Source organism: Marmota flaviventris, chromosome 2 (assembly GCF_047511675.1).
Source record: "Marmota flaviventris isolate mMarFla1 chromosome 2, mMarFla1.hap1, whole genome shotgun sequence".
Classification (NCBI taxonomy): domain Eukaryota; kingdom Metazoa; phylum Chordata; class Mammalia; order Rodentia; family Sciuridae; genus Marmota; species Marmota flaviventris.
In genome coordinates, this window is record NC_092499.1 from 13737507 (window position 1) to 13751059 (window position 13553).

A 13553-nucleotide genomic window follows, 5' to 3' on the forward strand; every position below is an offset into this window, starting at 1 on the left:
CATATCCAATTACATTTTTTTAAAATCCATAACATTAAATCCCAGATAGACCCAACATCATAATACCGGGTGATTTTAACATACCCTTATCACCAATAGACAGATCATCAAAACATAAAACCAATAAAAATATCTCCAATTTAAATAACACTATAAGTCAAATGAACCTAACAGACATCTACAAAATATTTCACCCTAAGACAGCTAAATTTATCTCCTTATCAGCAGCACATGAAACTTTTTCCAAAATAGACCATATTCTAGGTCACAGAGAAAAAAACAAAAAATACAAAAAAACAATAGCAAATACAAACAAATTGATACAATCTCATGCATCCTACAAGATCACAAGGGAATGAAACTAGAACTCAACAGCAAGGAAAACAATATAAACTACATGAACACATGGAGATAGAACAAGACTTCTTAAATGAAGAATGAATCAAAGAAGAAATGAAAGTAAAAATCAAGAAATTCTTAAAAACAAAAGAACAGAAATACAATATATCAAAGTCTCTTGGACAGTATGAAAGCAGTCCTAAGAGGAAAATTTGTAGCATTGAGTGCCTACATTAAAAACTAATCCCCCCATTTTAATTATGAAGAAAGTGAGGCACAGAGAGAACACATAAGTAACCCAAATTGCACAGCTGACTAGTTATTGGAATTAGGCTTCTATCCCAGGCAACTGGCTCCCTCCATGTCATGTAATCTGTGAAGAGGACAAGAGCTCCTTTCTATGTTAGCATTAGGAAAATAAGAGGGCAGGGTTATCATGGAAGAAGAAAGACGAGTGGGACAGTAGCCTGTCCTTTTAGCCACTCTATTTCCCATTCTCTTCCCTTCTCAGTGGGTCCTCAAAATTCAGAAACTGGGGATAAAGCATAACATAAAAAAGGTCTTGGATGCACTATCTGGGGGGTGTGCCCAAAACAATCTGTACTACCTACTACCCACTTCTTGTCTCCTAGCAACAAAATCAGCTCTAACATCTCCTTGGAGCCTGTCTCTTCTCACCCCTAAAAGTTCTCAAAGTAAAGAAAAATGTGTTGAAAGAAGAGCTAGAGGTCAGAAAAGTAGGATGAATGTGCCTTTGGTGACTGCCAGGAGAATCCGTGACTCAGAGGTAGTGAGCAAGACACATGCCATCAGTATACAGAGTCAGGAGTCATGCAGTCTCCAGCATGATGTTGGGGATGTAGCTCAGTGGTAAAACACTTGCCTAGAATGTGTGAGGCCCTGGGTTCAATCCTTAGCACCATAAAACAAAATAAAACTCTGCTATGGAGTCTCTGGCATGAGACTGGAAGCAGCAGCCTTCAAGGGAGGACTAACAAGGCACTTCACAGGCCATTTCCTAAATAAAACCCCAAAATTGAAAGTCTAAAATCTGCATCTCCTGACTCCTCACACACACAATAGAAAATAAGTAAGTCTCTGTGTTCCTCACCACCATGACCATTTACAAAGGGCACAGGAATCTTAAACTGAGTCTTAGTCATAGGAATTCCTTTTCCTCCTCAAAGAGGAAAATACATTTTCCCGTGCACATACATAGATATCTAAACAGATCACATTGAAATATTACTCCAATTGATAAGTAAAACAGTATTGTTTTGATGTAAACTAGAAACAAATCTGTTATTTGAATTTTGTCATCATTGAAGCATAAAATAATTAAAGTGCAATATTTTCTTTTCTCCAATTCCAGCCTCCTGATATGGGATTTAACACTGCACTAGCACCACAGTTTCTCTCCTTCAGTGAAGTGATCTTTTTTGCCTATGTACCTCTGGATGAACCTCCGGAAACTATACACACCAAGAAATTCAATAATATGCATTATGAAAAACTTATACAATCCAGGTAGTTAGTGGTTTTGCCTCACATTTAATTAGATGGTTATTAGATTCTAAGTTTTGAGGCTACTTTTTTGAGTAATTTTCTTGATCCAATAGAATTAAGTTTTTCTTTGATACCCTACAAGGTCAAATACATTTATACACTCCAAGTTATCTTGCATGATTCCCTGGTTTTAGAAACATAGTGCCATTTACATCAGCATATCAAGCTAATCTACAGAAATGTGTGTTCCTTGAGTATCAGAAATGCCATCTTTCATAAAGTATTGTATGATAGTTTATACAGAATTCTCAGGAATAATTCTAAGCTTTTGGCAAGAGCCAATGACTTTTTTTTTTCTTGCTTTAAGTTTGTTTTTACTGGTGACAGAATTTTTATCTGCAAAATAAAAAATGTTAACAAATAATAAAATAAATCTGTTACTGTGTACCATATGATAAATGAAAGATCAACAATTGCCTCAAAACCATTTCAAGAATTTTCTCTCTGAGCCTGACAGCAGGACTATTAAACCTGTTTTCCAGAAATATTCCATCATCAAACCTATTATTTTCCCTATTTTCCACTGACCTTCATGTCAGGTGTTCTTTTTTCCCAACAGTATACTTAATTACTTTAAATATAAATGAACTAGGTATTGTGATTAAAAGGTATAAATGTTCAACATGTGTTAGAAGCAAACAATAACTATATGCTCTCCACATTAAATATCAATACACCAATAGTTTAAAAGCAAAATGTGTGAAAAGTAAGCAGGAGAAATTTGAATTAGAGCTATAAATATTAAATAAATTTCAAGAAAAAGTATTTTCAGAGATAAAGGGGAACATTTCATACACATAATAGGGTAACTTCTGCAAGAAATTATAGCAATTCTAAATGTGTATGTACCTAATAAAAACTTTCAAAATACATGAAGTAAAAATTAGTAAAACTAGGAAGACCAATCCACAATCATATTTGAAGATTTTTTAATATAATGTTTTAGTTGTTGATGGACCTTTATTTTATTTATTTTATTTTTACATGCAGTGCTAAGAATCAAACCCAATGCCTCACACATGCTAGGCAAGTGCTGTACCACTGAGCCACAACCCCAGCCCATCATATTTGGAAATTTTAAACTTCCTCACATTGCTGGAAGGATTAATGATATAGAAGGCTTAACAACATTATTAACCAGGTTGGTCTACTTGTTTTTTATAGATAACTATACACAAAAGTGACAAGTAGAAAATTGATAAGAATAGACTATATTTGTCATTTAATAAGCTTTGAGGAATCCTAAAAATTTTAAATCATGTAGAGTGTGTTTCCTGCATGATTTATTACATTAGAAATCAATCTCCTTAAGATATATAAAACCCACACCCACATCTTAACTATTTCAAAATTAAACAGCACACTTATAAATATCTCATAGATCAAAGAAGAAAGCACAAGAAAATTAAGTAAAAAGTCCTTTGAATAAGTGATAATAAATGCTTAAAATATCAAAATCTCTGGAATGAACCAGTACTAAGAAAGAAGCTAGATTAACAATCAAATTATTTTCAAATTCAGTAGTAGAAAGGAAAAAATAAGAGTAGGAACAGAATTATATTAAATAGAAAAAGAAATAATGCAATTAAAAGCTGATAAAAATCTAACAAGTCTTATCAAGAAAAAGCAAGAACACAAAAATTAGTATCAATGGAAAGGGAGCTATCAAAACAACCCTACAGATACTAAAAATATATTAAGATAATATTACAATCATATGCCAACATATGCAATAGCTTACATAACATGGTCTATTTTAGAGATGGATCTGGGTGTTGCTGAAAAGAAAGTGTATTTAGTATATGTCTGCTAAGTCTAAATTATCAATTGTATTTTTTAATTCTATAGATTCTTTAGTTTTTGTTTGGAATATCTATTCAATCATGAGAGAGGTATGTTAAAGTCACCCAGTATTATTTTGTTGTCATCTATTTGATTCTTGAAATTGAGAAAGGTTTGTTTGATATATGTAGATGCTTGGGCATTGTTTGGGCATAAATATTTATGATTGTGAAGTCTTGTTGACATATGGTTCCCTTAAGCAGTATGAAATGTCCTTCTCTGTGCCTTCTGATTAACTTTGGTTTGAAGGACACTTTATCTGATATGAGGATAGAAACTCCTTTTTATTTTCAAGTTGCATGTGAATGATATATTTTTTCCCATCCTTTTACCTGCAGTCTGTGGATGTCTTTGCCTATAGGTGAGTCTTTTGGAGACAGCATATTGTTAGGTCTTGTTTTTTAATCTAATCTAATCTTTTTTAATCTAGTCTATGTCTTTTGATTTATGAGTTTAGGCCATTTACGTTCAATATTATTATTGAGAAATTATTTTTTATTCCCTGTCATTCTGATTTATTTCTGGCTTTTTCTTTGAATCAGTTTTTCCTTTGATTGACTGTTATTCTAGTATAGTCCCTCCCTTTGCTGGTTTTCACTTTTCTTTTTCATTTCTTCTTCATGAAGTAATTTATTGAGAATGTTTTGTAGTGCAGGCTTTCTAGTTGTGAATTCTTTTAACTTTTGTTTTCATGGAAGGTTTTTATTTCATCTGGTGTCAATGCTGAAGCTTAATTTTGCTGGGTATAGTATTCTTGGTTGGCATCCATTTTCTTTCAGAGCTTTGTGTATATTATTCCAGACCTCCTAGCTTTTAGGGTCTGAGTTGAGAAATCAACTGAAATCAGATTGGTTTCCCTCTAAATGTTACCTGTTTCTGATATCTCACCTTTTAGAGGGAGAAAAATAATAACAACAACCAATGCAAACAATATACAGCATTAAACCAAATATTTTCTGCTATGACATCTACAATGCTAATTGTCACAATAAACAGAAATTATATGATCAGTTATTGCCCACAGTAAATTTACAAAAGGCTTTACAATTTCAAATGGTAGACTGGGAAAGAACAGAAGTGATATAGGATATAATGATTATGAGGGAGGAGGAGAGAGGGATAGAAGTAAAAAGATAAAAGAAGAGTGAAAGGGGAAACAATAGAGATTGGCTGTTAGTGGAAGAAAAGAGAAACAACCAAGGGAAACAGATAAGTGAGAGGAAAATATGTATGTAAAATAAAAATTTTAAAAAAATAAATAAAAGAATGCAAAACAAAACAGAAATATTAATCAAATATCCTAGTCCTCAAAATACTGATCCATGAAAAATAACTTGTTTCAGGGGCTGGGGTTATGGCTCAGCGGTAGAACGCCCACCTCGCAAGTGCGAGGCCCTGGATTCGATCCTCAGCACCACATAAAAAAAAATAAATAAAGTAAAGATATTGTGTCCAACTACAACTACAAAAAAAAAAAGAAAGAAAGAAAAAGAAAAAAATAAATAACTTGCTTCAAAACTGCTAGAAATGGGAAAAAACAAATATGAATATGTATAAATGTCCATGAACCATTAAGGTCACAAATAAACAGAGAAAAGAAAACAAAAACAAAAAAGATCTCGACGAAAAGTTAAAGAATTATGTCTGTTGGAGTTCAAAAAATTCTCAGCTTCAGTGTTACACGGGGTCACTGGAGTGAGAGAGGTAATCCCATAGGCAGAATTCCTGCAGGCAGGGTTTAGGCTTGAGTGGACTCCTTTCTTTAATGAATTCCAACTGGTCTGGAGACTTTAAATCAGTACACCTCCGGAACCCAGCAATTGACAGTCCACACTCGAAGACTGTACCCCAGGAATTTCCCCTGGGTTCCATGTGTGTGGTTGAGAAGCCAATTCTTAATCCACTACATCACTTGTGCACCCCATATCTCCTGGTCTCAGGTTCAATCTCCAAATTCAATCTCTCCCACCTCCACCCTTCTGAATTCCCAGGCAGGTGCATTTCTCCCAGCTGGTCTTCACGCAGCTGGGTTGGAGAGAGAGGGGGAGATCCAGGTGAGTTTTCACAAGAGCCAATGACTTTTAAAGTTACATTTAGGCCTAAAATCTCTTTTAAGAACAGTTGAATTCTATAACCTCAAATCTACAAACAAACAAACAAAAAGAGGCTCAATGTTGTATTGCCAGAAACTCACTGTTATGGTCTGAATGTGTGCATCTCTACAAAATTTCTAGGTTGAATCCTGACCCCTGAAGTTATGCATTAGGAAGCCTTTGGGAAGTGATTAGGTTGTGAGAGCCCTGCCCTTATAAATGGGATTAGTGTCCCTATTAAAAGAGGCCCCAGAGAGCTAGCAATAAGGACACACAAGGCACCACATATGAACCAAAAAGGGACCCCTCACCTGATCCTGAATCTGCTACTGCCTTGATCGTGGCTTTCCCATCCTCCAGAACTGTGAGAAATATATTTCTGTGATCTATATGCTACCCAGTTTCTGATATTTTGATATAGTAGTCTGAATGGACTAAAACACTCATTCTGTCTGTCCTAAAGAGGTAGGCCCTGTTCTTCTACTAGGTTAAAATCTGCATGTTGTATATATCATAGTTTCTGACAATATGCACCCTGAAGCAGCTTGCGTACTTAGAGATGGAGGTGAAAATGGAAATCAGACATAACATAACAAATGCTGATGATATTTTTTCCATGAGGACTATAGAATTTTCTGTCTCACAGACAAACATTAGTCATCTCTAGAATTATTTTTAATTTTAGAGGCCACATCCTGTACCTAAGAAACACACAAGTATGTGATTGCCTAGCATGCACACTCCCACTGAGCTACATCCCCAGCCTTTTTAATTTTGTTTGGAGACAAGGTCTCACTGAATTGCCCAGGGTGGTCTCAAACTTGCAATTCTCCTGCCTTCCAACTATCAGGAATTACAGGCATGTACCACAATGCCAGGATGACAACTAATGAGTTTGAACAAAAGTTAATCAAATGTTTATTCATTAGCCAAGGGTAGTATATATTATTTGTAAACTAAATAAAATAAATTATGCTTGCTTAAGCCACGATGATGTCTAAATTACTTAATGAGCTTTTATTTTCTTTTTTAGTAAAAGTGGAAAAGCTCACATAAGAAAGATATTGCAACATAAGACTCCCAAAGGATTTTTGTCCTCGGTTATTGCAGAAACAGTAAATGCTTTTGGATTAGAAGATGAAAATGAGAGCCCTTGTTTGTCTAGTTCTCTTCTCATTGATAAAACTTCAAATTTCACCTATAAACTTACTCTTACATTACAAAGTAAGTATAAAAAATATAATACATCTCTAATAGTTAGACAAAAAATATGAAAAAAAAAATCTTTTAAGAAGATTGTTCATGGTCGTAGAGCAATACAATTCAAATTTTAGTCCGACTGACAACCTAACAAAGTTTACATACACTTAGGTTCCTAAAGTATTTATTTGTTCCTAATATGGTAAACCTACATAAAACTTCCTTAATATTTCATCAATAGTAGTGCCTGTTATTTATTCATATGAGGTTATTTTTCCTTAAACAGTGCTTAGAAGAAGTGAGAGAAAATAGGAATTATATGTCAATTAAAAATGGGGAAAAATTAAGAAAATAAGTTTATGTAATTTTTTCCTATATAATAAGTAATTTTAATCATTCTTTAAAAGAATATTTCTATTTCATAGGATTATCTGATACAAACACAGTAAAAGTTGGTATAGTTTATTAATGAGGATTTGGATTTTACTCTAAACAAATGCAAAATCATTGGTGACTTCAATTAAGCTGTTTGTTGGGGTGGCATAGACAAAAGTCTGATTGGAATGGGTTCAAGAAATTATAGAAAGGAACAGAACTGAAGCCAGTGTGTAAAGATGACTGTTTCAGGGAGCTGCCCTTAAAAGGGGAAGAGAAAAGTGATGTGACCTTTTATAGGAATATTAGAAAGAACTTGGGGTTTGTTTTAAATGGGAAAAAGAGTGTGTGCATAATAGAGGTAATTATAAGGCTCTCTTAGAACTCTTTTTACTTTTCCAAAGTGAGGTGCATCTTGCTGATGTGTTTCTTGACCCAGGGTGGGGTTGGTATGAGGGAGTGTTGAGCCTTTCTCAGAAAGGCCCTTGGGTGGAAAGTGAAATTTTTCTTAAAATGGCGGCTGTCACTTAAGATGGCCATCCAGATGCTAAGCAAGGACCTTACAGTAGGCTATGTTAGCTTGTAAAGAATTACTTTCAACAGCTTGCTGCTAGCAACTCAAAATGCACTAAAATTTGCAAAATTAAGTTTGCATTCTGGAAACTTAATTTCAAGTATTACATATGCAGATAATAGAGAAACAGTCACACAGCCAACTGAAATACTGTAAAGGAAACATCGCTTAATGATGTGAGAAATAGTCCAGTGGTCCATGTTCAAAATACAGCATTTAGCTTTAAATGTAAAATCACTTGGGTATAAGAAAGGAAGCTAGAGGGAGAGCAAAATGAAAAGTTGCAAGCAGTTAACACCAGAGTGTAAAGATTCACGGTCCCTTGACACACAGGCATGTGAGAAGGAAGGGACCTTCCCCCTCACCAACAGAGATAAACTGTGTTCATGGTAAAAGGCACTCTATCCAAGGGAGCTTTCTCAGCCACAAGAGAACAAAGGAAGGTGGGGACAACTAAAGGTATATTTCTTTAAATCAACCAACAGTAGACAGTGAAACCTAGGCAGACTTGGGAAGACTGTGTACTCCACATTTCTCAGCCAATGAGGAACTGGAAGAGGGACCTCGCATTCTAAGGGATAAAATACGGGTTGTATCCAATCTATGTGTCCCTGACTACCAGGCACCCAATCTTGCAAGACCATCATTAAAGTAAAGCCTCACTCTTTGCCATACCTCATGTCACTTAGTCCATTCTTTGGGCTTGGATAGGAGAGTGTGTTTCTCACAGCAACAATCCAAAGACCTAGAAGAAGCCGGCCCACAACACACCCCAGTTGAAATGATTCCCGAAGACCACATTGTAAGCACATGGCCCACAAATGAAGGAGACAGGAGAGGGGAAGCAGACCTCAGATCAGCAAGCTTTCCTTTATTCTGCAGTGAAGTATATTGATCAGACACAGGAGGGCTCTGCCCTTGAAACCTGATCCCTGTCTTTGATGTACCCCCTTCAATAAGCTATCTGAGACATTTTGTCTTTTGTCTAGTTCCAGAATCCATGTGGACTAGATCCATCAGGGGCTTCGCATTCTGTAAATATATTTCTGAGTATTTGTGCTTTGTTACTTACTAATTATCTGAGATTGTAAGTTTTAGGGTGGTTTGGATTATTCTGGACAGAAAGAAAGACCCCTTAATGAGACGCCAGCCATCGTACTCCCCCCACCCCGTGTGTGCATCCCTGTTAATATATTTCGAGCTTTATATTGTTAAATGAAAATAGTATATTCTGAATGTAATATAGTTTCATTTTGTAGTTACAAATCCTGTAAGGAATGGCATTTTATTCACTTTTTATTTAATAGACTTTAATTTTCAGAGAAATTTTTAAGTTTACAGAAAAAAAATTGAGTAGGCAGTACAGGATTTGAAAAAATAATTAATTTTCATGGAGTATATTATTACCCTTCTCTCCAACTCAGTTATTCTAGTAATTGTGTAGTATATTTGCTACAATTCATAAGCCAGTATATTACATTGGATAATGAGAATCAGTGAAGCCATACTTTACCCGTCACTAAAGTCCTCAGTTGGCATTACAGTTTGCTCTTTTGTGTAGTATATAGTATGGGTTTTGACAAATGCCTGTATCCTGTATCCACCATGACAGCATCAACAGAAGAATTTCACTGTCCTAAAATCCTCTGTGCTTCATCTATTCATCACTCCTCCCCTTCACCTATTCCTTCCTTCCCTCTAAATCCTTGGAAACTCTTTGTTGCCATCTCTATAGTTTTGCCTTTTCCATAATGTTGTTTACTTGGAATCATATTGTAGATAGCCATTCCAGATTCAGCTTGTTTCATGAGTAATGTTTGACGGTATGGATATACTACAGCTTGCCCATTCCATTTTAGAAAGGCACATCTTGCTTCTAGTTTAAGGCAGTTCTGATTAAGTCTACCAGAAATTTTCTTGTGAAGAGTTTTGTGTGGACATTGACCAAGTCATCTGGAGAAATGACCAGCAGTGTGAATGCTGACTCTTATGGCTTATCTTTGTAGGAACATTCCAAACTGTCTTCCAAAATGACTCTTCTTTTTTCCATTCAAGCCAAGAATGAATGAGAGATCTTACTGCTTCTCATTTTCACCATTATTTGGTGGTATCTGTGTTTGGGTTTTAGTTGCTTTGCTAGGTTTATGGTGGCACCTCAATGTTGTTTTACTTTGTAAGTCCCTAAAGGCATAGCATACCAAGTATCTCGTCATGTGCCTATGTGCTATCAGTGTATCTCAGGTGAGATGTTGTTCCAGATATTTTTCCCATTTTTAAATTGGTTGTTTGTTTTCTTAAGAGTTTTAAGATTTCTTTGTATAATTTAGATACCAGTCTATTATTAAATATGTGTTTCCAATATTTTGTCCCAGTCTGTGCCTTGTCTTTGCATTCAATTCCTTGTCTTTGCATTTAATAAAAGAGACAATTCAAATAAAGTTCAATTTATCAGTTTCCTCATTCATAGACACTGCTTTTGGTTTTGTATCTAAAACCTTATTGCCAAACCCAGACTCATCTAGACTTTCTCCTATATTAACTTTAAGTACTAGGGGCTGGGGTTGTGGCTCAGTGATAAAGCACTTGCTTCACATGTGTGAGGCACTGGGTTCAATTCTCAGCACTGCATATAAATAAATGAATAAAATAAAGGTCTATCAACAACTAAAAAATTTTTTTAAAAACTAATTTCTAAATTTTGCATTTTACATTTAGGTTTATGATTCATTTTGAATTAATTTTGTGAAAGTTCTGTGTCTAGTTCATTATTTGCATATGGATGTCCAAATGTTCCAGCAACATTTGCTGAGAAAACATACTTTCTCTTATGAGTTTCCTTTGCTCCTTTGTGAGCAATCAGTTGACTATATTTGTAAGAGTTTATTTCTAAATTTATTGGTTTTGTTTCATTAATTTGTCTATTTTCCCCAAATATCATACTGTGGGGATTACTGCAGCTTTATAGTAAGTATTTTTTTGGCAGGGAGGGGGCATAAGGGATTGAATTCAGGGACACTTGACCACTGAGCCACATCCGCAGCCCTATTTTGTATTTTGTTTAGAGACAGGGTCCCACTGAGTTGCTTAGGGCCTCGCTAAATTGCTGAGGCTGGCTTTGAACTTGTGATCCTCTTGCCTCAGCCTCCTGAGTCCCTGGGGTTACAGGTGTGCTCCACCACCACACCTGGCTATAGTAAGTCTTAAGGTCAGTATGTCATTCCTGTACATTTATTCTTCAGTATTGTGTTTAGCATTCTCCATCTTTTGAATTTCCAAATAACCTTTAAGATCAAATTTTTTGGATATCAATGAAATAACTTATTAGGATTTTCAACTGGGCTAGGCGGCACCCACCTGTAATTCTAGCAGCTTGAGAGGCTGAGGAAGGAGGATCACCAGTTCATAGCCAGCCTCAGCAATGGCCAGGTGCTAAGCAACTCAGTGAGACCCTGTCTCTAAATAAAATACAAAATAGGCCTGGGGATGCGGTTCAGTGGCAGAGTGCCCCTGAGTTCAATCCCCAGTACCTACTCCCCCAAAAAAGGATTTTCGTTTGGATGGAATTTATAGTTGAAATGACATTTTAACAATATTGGGACTTCTTACTCCCTGAAGATGTCATGTCTCACATTTACTTGCATCTTCTTTGTTTTTTTTTCCTTTATTTTTAAAATTTTTAATTAGTTATACATGACAATAAAATGCACTATGATACATCAGACATAAATGGAGTATAATTTCTCATTTTTCTGGTTGTACATAAAGTAGAATCCCACCAGTCATATATAGTCATATATGTAATAGGGTAATAATGTCTGATGCATACTACTATTCTTCCTACGCCCATACCCCCTCCCCTCCTTTCATGCCCCTCTACCTAATCTAAAGTAACTCTATTCTTCCTTAGCTCCTTCCCCTGCCCTTATTGTGAATTACCATCCACATATCAGAGAAAACATTTGGACTTTGATTTTGGGGGGATTGGCTTACTTCATTTAACATGATATTCTCCAGCTCCATCCATTTACCAGCAAATGAGATAATATCGTTCTTTTTTAAGGCTGACTAATATTCCATTGTGTACATATACCATGGTTTCTTTATCCATCTGTTGAAGGGCACCTAGGTTGGTTCCATAGTTTAGCTATTCTGAGTTGCTATAAATATCTATGTGGCTACATCACTGCCGTATGCTGATTTTTAAGTTCCTTGGATATAAACCAAGGAGTGGGGTAGCTGGGTCAAATGGTGGTTTCATTCCAAGCTTCTGAGGACTCTCCATACTGCTTTCCATAGTGGCTGCACCAACTTGCAGACCCACCAGCAATGTGTAAGCATACCTTTTTCCCCACATTCTTGCCAACATTTGCTATTGCTTATATTCTTGATAATTGTCGTTGTGACTGGTATGAAATGAAATCTTAGTTTTGATTTGCATTACTCGAATTGCTAGAGATGTTGGACATTTTTTATATATTTGTTGATTGTATTCCTTCTTCTGTGAAGTGTCTGTTCAGTTGCTTAGCCCTTTTATTCATTGAGTTATTTGTTGTTGTTGTTTTGGTGTTGAGTTTTTTTTTTTTTTTTTTTTAGTTCTTTATATATCCTGAAGATGAATCCTTTATCTAAGGTGCATGTGGTAAATCTTGTCTCCCATTCTGTAGGCTCTCTCTTCATGTTATTGATTATTTCCTTTGCTGAGAAGAAAGCTTTTTAGTTTGAGTCCATCACATTTATTGATTTTTTTTAATATTTATTTTTTAGTTGGACACAGTATCTTTATTTTATTTATTTATTTATTTTCATGTGTTGCTGAGGATCGAACCCAGGGCCTCACACGTACTAAGCGAGTGCTCTACCGCTGAGCCACAACCTGAGCCCCCATTTATTGATTCTTGCTTTTACTTCTTGCACTTTAGGAGTCTTATTAAGGAAGTCTGATCCTAGGCTGACATGGTAAATGACATTCTTCATAGAACTAGAAAAGGCAATCATGAAATTCATTTGGAAAAATAAGAGACCCAGAATAGCCAAGGCAATCCTTAGCAAAATGACTGAAGCAGGAGGCATCACAATACCAGACCCTAAACTATACTACAGAGCCATACTAACAAAAATGGCATGATATTGGTACCAAACAGACATGAAGACCAATGGTACAAAATAGAAGACACAGAGACAAACCCACATAAATAGAGCTATCTCATACCAGACAAAGATGCCAAAAACATTCACTGGAGAAAAGATAGACTATCCAACAAAGGGTGCTGGGAAAATTGGAAATACACATGTAACAAAATGAAATTAAATCTCTCTCACCCTGTACAAAAATCAACTCAAAGTGAATCAAAGACTTAGGGCACTAGAACAGAGACTCTGTGCCTAACAGAAAAAAAAGTAGGCTCAAATCTCCTTTGCTTTTTGCACTAGAAATTTGTAGTTTTCATCATTTAGATTTTTGTCAGCTTGATACATTTTTTCTTTCTTTTTTTTTTTTTTTTTTGATGCTACATAAATTTTAAATCCAATTGTTCCTTGCAGGTATATAGGGAAAATATTAACTT

At 35.5% G+C, this 13553-nt stretch overlaps 1 protein-coding gene across 1 annotated transcript in view; it reads left to right on the forward strand.

Moving 5' to 3' along the window:
• Catsperb (cation channel sperm associated auxiliary subunit beta) overlaps positions 1-13553 on the forward strand; it is a 115524-nt gene that overhangs the window by 75939 nt on the left and 26032 nt on the right. Inside the window, exons 16-17 of the mRNA XM_027931486.2 lie at positions 1712-1866; positions 6874-7064. Of these exons, the coding sequence (XP_027787287.2) occupies positions 1712-1866; positions 6874-7064 (346 nt within the window). The remainder of the gene's footprint in view (positions 1-1711; positions 1867-6873; positions 7065-13553) is intronic.